Source organism: Chrysochloris asiatica, unplaced genomic scaffold, assembly GCF_000296735.1.
Source record: "Chrysochloris asiatica unplaced genomic scaffold, ChrAsi1.0 scaffold00223, whole genome shotgun sequence".
NCBI classification, from domain to species: Eukaryota; Metazoa; Chordata; class Mammalia; order Afrosoricida; family Chrysochloridae; genus Chrysochloris; species Chrysochloris asiatica.
In genome coordinates, this window is record NW_006408741.1 from 4847852 (window position 1) to 4855853 (window position 8002).

Genomic DNA, 8002 nt, shown 5'->3' on the forward strand with positions numbered 1-8002 from the left:
CTATGAACCACAAGGTTGGCAGTTAGAACCCACCAGTCACTCCATGGGAGAAAGATGAGGCTTTCTGCTCCCACAAGGGTTTACAAGCCTTGAAAACCATATACAGGTTCACTATGAGTCAGAACTTAACAACAATAACAACTACAAATGTTACTAACTATGTTCCTTGATCTGAAGAGACTTTTTCTGGTTGGATCTTTGAGTTTCTGCATCTACAAGCAAAGTCTAGTCCACAGCAAGACTTCAAACTGCAGCAATTTACACCATTTCACAGTTTCTAATATCCTTCTTTTTAACTGGCAGCCTGGAGCCTTGGCTGGGGAGTTCCAATGGGCAGGACTCAAAGGCCTCTGGGGAACCCCAGGCCTTCTGAGCAGGGGCGGCTTACAGTGCTGCTCCAGCATCAGGTGGAGCCCCTACGCCTCGTGTAGTCCTGGATGGAAGCCTGGAAGTGCTCGGTGCTGTTGAGATCTGGACGCCAAAGAATCACATAGCACTTGGGGAGGAAGTAGCCACAGAAGCCCCCACAGAGGCTGCTCAGTATGGCCAGCATGTTGACAGTGGGCAGGTGCTTGCCCTGGTAAACGCTGGCTGTGGTAAAGAAAGTGATCCATGACACAAAGTTGAGGAGCAGGCTGAAGGTGACACACTTGGCCTCGTTGTAGTTTTCTGGCAGGTCATTACCCAGGTAGCTGAAGGCAAAGGCGCAGACGGAAAGGAAACCATTGTAGGTGAAAGACAACATGAAGCCTGGTGAGTTGGCCTGGGTGCACTCCAGCATCACCAAATGGGGGAAACGCTGGTATTCCCTAGTGGGCAATGGAGTCCATACTGCAAGCCACATTAGACAGACCAGCAGCTGGACCATTGAACTGAATACCACAAACAGTTCAGCACCATGGTTTTGAACCCAGGCATGGTAGAATGTGGGAACCTTGGCAGAAAACTTGAAGATAAAGACCAGCTGGAAGGAACGGACAGTCAGGCAAGACAAGAAGATGGTGAACCCGAGGGCAAAGGGGGCCAAGCGCAGCAAGCAGGTGGGCAGCGTGGGCTCCCCAAAGAAGCAATAAAGGCAGCAGCTGCCCACCGCCAGGGAGCCCAGCATGAGGAAGCACAGCCTACCCCCTGCAGACCTTACCACAGGGGTATCGAGGTACCAGGCAAATAGGCCAGCAGTGCCAGCCAGCAGCAGCAGCAACACTGTATTAGCTGCCAACAGCACCCAAGAGATGGGATCATGCCAGGTGAGAACCACCAAGGTGCGTGGGAAGCAGGTCGAACTTCCCTGTGGTGCCCATTCTTCTTTCCCACATGGCTGGCAGCGGTAAGGATCTAGAAGGGAAGGAGGAAGAGGCTCCTGAGAACCAAGTGAGCAGGACAGGGAGAGCCGTCCCTAAGGTGCTAAGCTCTGCCAGACCCACTGAGATGGGTTAACCCTGAATGGGACTCTGAAGCCAACAGCACAGGTAGGTTCTGTATGGGACCAGAAGGGATTTGCAAACCAAGAGGTCCCTAGGGAGGGGCTCAGTCCACATACCAGTGAGGATCTGATCAGATGGCAGCGGGCAGACCCTAAGGCAATGTGTTTCCGTCTCTATCCCAAGCACTTCCACTAACCAGATCCACCTTCCTGAGCTGCTGCTGTGTGCTTTCCCTGACTCTGAGGACAGAGAACCAAACATAAAACAAGCCCACTGCCATTGAGTCTATTCTGACTTACAGCGACCCCAATAAGACAGAGGAGACTTGCTCCTTAAGGTTTTGGAGACTGTAAATCTTGATGGGGGCAGACAGCCTCATCTTCTCCCATGGGACAGCTGGTAGGTTTGAGCTGCCACCTTGCAGTTTGCAACACAATGCTTAACCCACTGTGCCATGAGGGCTCCTTCTGAGGGCAGAGAGATCTGGATTTCCTACCTCAGCAGATACACTAAAAGCAGAGAATATGGCCTCAAGAGTTCAGCACTGGGCCAAGGAAAGCATGCCCTTGGCGACTTCAATGAACTCTCTGATCTCAACCTGGCATCACTGTATAGGGGACAGGGGGCATGATGGTTTTGTGGGCTGCAGACTTTCTAGTGTCTGCATTCAAGGTGCTTTTGTCTTTGGGAAGGGTAATAGAAGAGACTCTATTCAGACAAGAGGGTATAAAGGGAATAACAACTATATCCATTTGGATAAGAGGTTGAAGTTAGGGTGAGTCTGTACCCCTAGAAGGTGTGATGGAAGCTTTTAAATAAAGGATACACCTGGCTTGAGCCTTTTAGTTGGCTATGTCTTCCTGCTGGATCAGAATTCAGACTGGTGGTCGGTATCCTCCAACCTGATCCTAACCACAGTACACTGTCTGGGGCCCTGGATCTAGGGCCAGGGGTGCACATGTGGCCTGAGGCAGGGCCTCTTGTCTGCAGACATCTGGGAACTGGGTCCTCTGCCCACTCACTCACCACTCTCATTGAGAAAGGTCCCAGCCTCACAGGACACACATGAGAAGCAACAGTGGTGGATACCTAGGACCATGCGCCGAAACCCTTTAGAACAGTTTCCGGTGCACACAGATGTGGGTACCTGCAAGAAGACCAGGTGTCCTGGAGCTACATGGAAGGGCCCAGGATAGAATATAAGGACCAGAATCTCCCAGTGGTGTGAACCAACGCCCATCAGGCACCTGTCTTCCAGCCCCTGGAACCTCTCAGGTAGGGCTGGGTAGAGCATGGTAGCCTGGCATCTGGGGTCACCTCCTGCTTTATGACAAGTGAGAGCATTGTCCCCAGTCTGCTCATGAGCCAGTCACCCAGGGAAGGACTGCATCCCGACTACCTGGTTGTCTTCTCCATGCCACTGGATTTGGGTCTTATTGATGACCAGCTGAAATGGATACCATGTGGAAGAACCAATGGTCTTGAAGGTCCACTTGGAGCCACTCCAGTCCCAGGCAATTATGTCATAGCCACTGAGGGAGTCCCCATTGTCGCTAAAGATCAGGGTGTCCTTCCTGATCTTCTCCAGAAGCTGAAACACACAGAGATCATGAAGCCACCACTGCGGAGACAGGCTGCCTTCCTCTGTCTGCTCAGGGCCCTCCCTGTCTGGGGTCTTTGTGGTCATCAGCCCTAGGTGGTTTCAGCCTGGAAGATCTGATCCTTAGAGCCCCTTGTCCTCTTGGAAAGTCCCTCCACCCTCCTGAGAGGAGGTCTTCAATGAAGGTGTTCTTTACTGGGAACCCAGCATCTTGCCTTGATGCTTCTGAGGAGGGAAGGATGGGAGGAGGCAAGGCTCAAAAGAAAAGAAGGGACCAGTCCTAAAGTCAGGTCTTTGTGTCCCACCTCCCAATACCCTAAAGGGGGCCAGAGAGTAGCCGCATCATTTGCCTCAGGAGTAGTTGCTTCCTTTGATGTGGGTGACTGGGGCTGGGCTGTCTTACCTGCCAGGGGTAGATAGTGCCCATGGCACAGGCTCCCAAGGGGCAGCCCAGGAGCTGGTGGAGGCCACGGGCCACAGCATACACAGCCCGGTAGGCGTTGTAGGCAGAACGCATGGAGAAGGCACGCAGCGTGGGCATCCTGTCCCTTGTGAAAGTCCAACACTCTCTACAGAGCTGGTTGCTGCTGCACTGGGAACCTTGGGGGCATGGTCCTAGTGTGCCCTTCTCTGCCTGGACGTAAGCCTCTTCAAAGTCCAGCAGACCCCAAACCAGCCTCTTCTGGATGGCCACACCCAACACTGTGCCAATGCCCTGGATCCCTGGCACCTCAGCAATGTGGCTGGAGATGGCCCAGTCCTCTGAGGCCACCCACACCCTGTCAGTTAGTTCGGCCAGCACCACAGACTGGAAGAACACCCTGGCCAGCTGCCTGTTGGCAAAAACGACCACAACAGTGGTCTTCGCCTGGACAAGGTCATGCATCATGTCCCGCATTCTCTCATCGCCCACCTGCGCTGAGAAAGGCACAGTGTCCTTAAAGGCAATGCAGATGCCCTGCTGGGTGGCCCGCTCCTCCAGCGCCTGCACCCCTAACTGCCCGTAATCTCCATCGCTGCCCACCAATGAGATCCAGACCCAGCCAAACCTCTGCAGCAGCAGCACCATAGTCTCCACCTGCTTCTCGTCACTGGGGATGGTGCGCAGGAAAGACGGGTACTGCCGCTTGACACTGAGCATCGCGCTGCTGGCCTCATAGCTGATCTGCAGAGAATTCAGTACAGCAAGGTCATGGGGTCAATCTCAGTGAGGGCTCTGGTGGTGGTACACAAGGAGGACTGAGGTGTGGTCCCAGCCCTGATCCTCAAGAGGAATCATGAGAGTGACCAATTATATACAAAGAACAGGGTAGGCCCCACAGGGATGGAATCTGCCTGGTGGACGAAGGAGAGGGTCATGCATCCTAAACAGGATGCGTGTTGGAGACCTACAAGGAGATCCATGTGGCTGGAAGAGTGTTGGTCAGATGCTAAAATGAAAGAGGGCACAACTGGTCGAGTCATCAAGTTGGCATTGAATGACCAGCCAATGATCCAGTTAGTAGATGAGTACATTAACCGTTTATGCAACCCACTTCAGGGAAGCCTTAACTCTGGGTCTAAGGGGCTTGGACTTTATCTTGTAGGCCACAGGGCACCCTTAGGGTTCAGAAAGAAAATGCTTTCTCAGACATGAGTTTTAGCAGGGTATCTCTGATTTCAGTGAGCAGTGCGTTGGAAAAGGCTCAGGACTTGAATCAAGGAGAACCCAGAGGGCGTTATTTGTAAGTGAGAGTTGTGGGATGACATCAAGAACACCATACAGGAGGAAAGCAAAAGATCATTAAGAAGACAAGAAAGAAGGAAATGACCAAATGGATGTCAAAAGAGACTCTGAAAGACGCTCTCCAGTGTAGAGATGCTAAAGCAAATACAAGAAATGAGAAGGCAAAAGAGCCGAACAGAATATTTCAAAGGTCAGCTCATGAAGACAAAGTCAAATATTACAACAAAATGTGCAAAGACCTGGAGTTAGAAAACCAAAAAGGAAGAAGACGCTCAGCATTTTCCAAGCTAAAGGAACTGAAGAAAAAATTGTGGCACTGTGGGTTGATGTACTGGACTGCAAGGTTGGTTTAAACTGCAAGGTTGGTGGTTGAAGCTCACCAACTGCTCCTAGGAAACCTGATACAAGGTTTCTATGAGTCAAAATCAACTTGACAGCATTTAACAACAACAACGGGCAAAATATTGAATGATGCAGAAAGCTGCAAAAGAAGATGGAAGGAATATACAAAGTCATGGTACCAAAAACAAATGGTGGATATTCAACCGTTTCAAGAGATAGCATATGATCAGAAGCCAATGACACTGAAGGAAGAAGTCCAAGGTGCATTGAAGGCATTGGCAAAGAACAAGGCTACAGGAATCGATGGAATACAAATTGAAATCTTTCAACAAACTGATGCAGCACTAGAGGCACTCACTCATTTATGCCAAGAAATTTAGAAGACAACTACCTGGCCAACTGACTGGAAGAGATCCATATTTGTGCCCACTGCAAAGAGAGGTGACCCAATGGAATCAGAAATCATCATTAATATCATATGCAAGTAAAATTTTGCTAAAGATAATAAAAAATGACTACGAATTGGGCCAACAGTTTGAAACTACCAGCTGCTCCGTGGGAGAAAGACGAGGCTTTTTGCTTCCATAAAGATTTACAGCCTCAGAAACCCTATACAGGGTTGCTATGATTTGGAACCGACTCCACAGCACACAACAACAACAACAACACAACCATACGTTGACAGAGAACTTCCAGAGGTTCAAGACAGATTCAGAAGTGGACAGGGAATGAGGGATATCATTGCTGACATCAGATGGATCTTGGTTGAAAGCAGAGAATACCAGAAAGATATTTACCTGTGCTCTATTGAATATGCAGAGGATTTCGATTGTGTGGATCATGACAATCTATTGACAAACATTGTGGAGAATGAGTATTCTGGAACATTTAATTGTGCCCATGAGGAACCTATACATGGACCAAGAGGCAGTTGTTCAAACAGAACAAGGGAACACAGAATGGTTTAAAATTAGGAAACATGTGTGCCAGGGCTCTATTCTTTCACCATACTTATTCAATCTGTATGCTCAGCAAATAATACAAGAAGCTGGGTTATATGAAGAAAAATGTTACATCAGGATTGAAGGAAGATTCATTAGCAACCTGGCAATATGCAGATGATACAACCTTGCTTGCTGAAAGACGACTTAAAATACTTACTGATGAAGATCAAAGTCCACAGCCTTCGGTATGGGTTGCACTTCAATGTAAAGAAAACAAAAATCCTCACCACTGGACCAATAAACAACTTTCATATGAATGGAGAAAAGATTGAAGTTGTCAAAGACTTCATTTTTCTTGGATCAACCATCAACTCTCATGGAAGCAGCAGTCAAGAGATCAAATGACTTATTACATTAGGCAAATCTGCTGCACAAGACCTCTTTAAAGTGTTGAACAAAGATGTCAGTGTGAGAACTGAGGTGTGCCTGATCCAAGTTATGGTATTTTCAATAACTTCATATGCATGTGAAAGTTGAACAGTGAATAAGGAAGACCATAGAAGAATTGATGCATTTGAGTTACGGTGTTGGAGGAGACTCCTAAAAGTACCATGGGCTGCCAAAAGAACAGTCAGATCTGTAATGGAAGAAGTATAGCCAGAATGTTCCTTGGAAGCCAGGATGGCCAGACTTCGTCTCTCATACTTTGGAGGTATTTTAGGAGGGACCAGTGTCTGGAGAAGGATATGATGTTTGGTAAAGTGAGGGTCAGAGAAAAAGAGGAAGACCCCCAATGAGATGGATTGGCACAGTAGCAGCAGCAATGCATTCAGGTGTAGCAACAGTTGTGAGTTTGGTCTAGGACCGGGCAGTGTTTCGTTCTGTTGTGCATAGGGTCGTTAGGAGTTGGTAATGACTTGATGGCACTTGACAACACTAACAGGTGATAGATGGTAGTGGTCTGGGGTAAGGCTTTGGCAGTGACAATAGAGAAGAGTGGGTAAACTTAGCAGAATTTAGAAGGTAAGTGTGGCCTTGGTCACTGACTAAGCTGGGGAACAGGAGAAGGAAGACTCTAGATAGGACTTCTGGGTGTCTGACTTGGGTAGAGATGGTCATATGGCCAACTGGACTGGATGAAGGAAGCAGGACTGTGATAGCTAAGGTTTTGTGTTAACTTGACTGGGTCAGAACTCTCATTGTAAGGTCAGAACTCCATGGCCACTGCCACAGCCTTATCTCACAGTTAAGAAGAGAGCAATATGATGTAATTATCCCCTATGATGTGATCTGCTGTAATTAGGCTTGATCTGATGTAATTATCCTATATGTTGTAAATCCTCACTTCTATGATGTCATTGAGACCAGATGCAATCTACAGAATCATTTGTATTTTGAGATATAAAAGGGATTAAATAAGCAAGCAGAGCTCAGGAGGACTTGCTATCACCAAGAGAGAAGTGCCAGGAGTGGAGTGCGTTCTTTGGACTTGAGGTCTTTGGGCTATGAAGTTCCTCTATCCAGAGGAAGAGTGATGGCAGATGCATGGAGAGCTCCAAGGAACGTTGGGTCTACAGATGCTGAAAGGAGACAAGGACAATTTCCAGAACTGACTAAAAGAGTAAACCTTCTCCTAGAGCTGCAATGATTTAGACATCTAGTCTCCTAAACTGTGAGGGAATAAATTTCTGTTTGTTAAAAGCATCCACTTGTGATAGTTCTGTTATAGCTGTTGTTGTTAAGTGCTGTTGAGTCAATTCCAGCCCAAGAGACCCTGTATAGGCTTTCCGAGGAGAGGCTGGTGAGCTCAAACCAACTTCGCAGTCCAGCACATTAACCCACAGTGCCATATCAGGACTCTGTTATAATTGTTGTTGTTGTTGTCAGGTGCCATCAAGTCGGAACCAACTCATAGCGACCCCATGCACAGCAGAAGGAAACAATGTCCGATCCCGGGCCAACCTCA

The 8002-nt window shown here is 48.3% G+C and overlaps 1 protein-coding gene across 2 annotated transcripts in view; it reads right to left on the minus strand.

The window, feature by feature from the left end:
* Positions 1-403: 403 nt before the first annotated feature.
* The window catches only part of LOC102812092 (taste receptor type 1 member 1-like), a 12879-nt gene continuing 5280 nt past the window's right edge, over positions 404-8002 (minus strand). Inside the window, exons 3-6 of one of the 2 annotated variants that reach the window (XM_006873108.1) lie at positions 3428-4189; positions 2824-3015; positions 2451-2571; positions 404-1335 (exon numbers count right to left, since the gene is read on the minus strand). In XM_006873108.1, the coding sequence (XP_006873170.1) occupies positions 404-1335; positions 2451-2571; positions 2824-3015; positions 3428-4189 (2007 nt within the window). The remainder of the gene's footprint in view (positions 1336-2450; positions 2572-2823; positions 3016-3427; positions 4190-8002) is intronic. The other variant, XM_006873109.1, reaches the window with a different exon arrangement.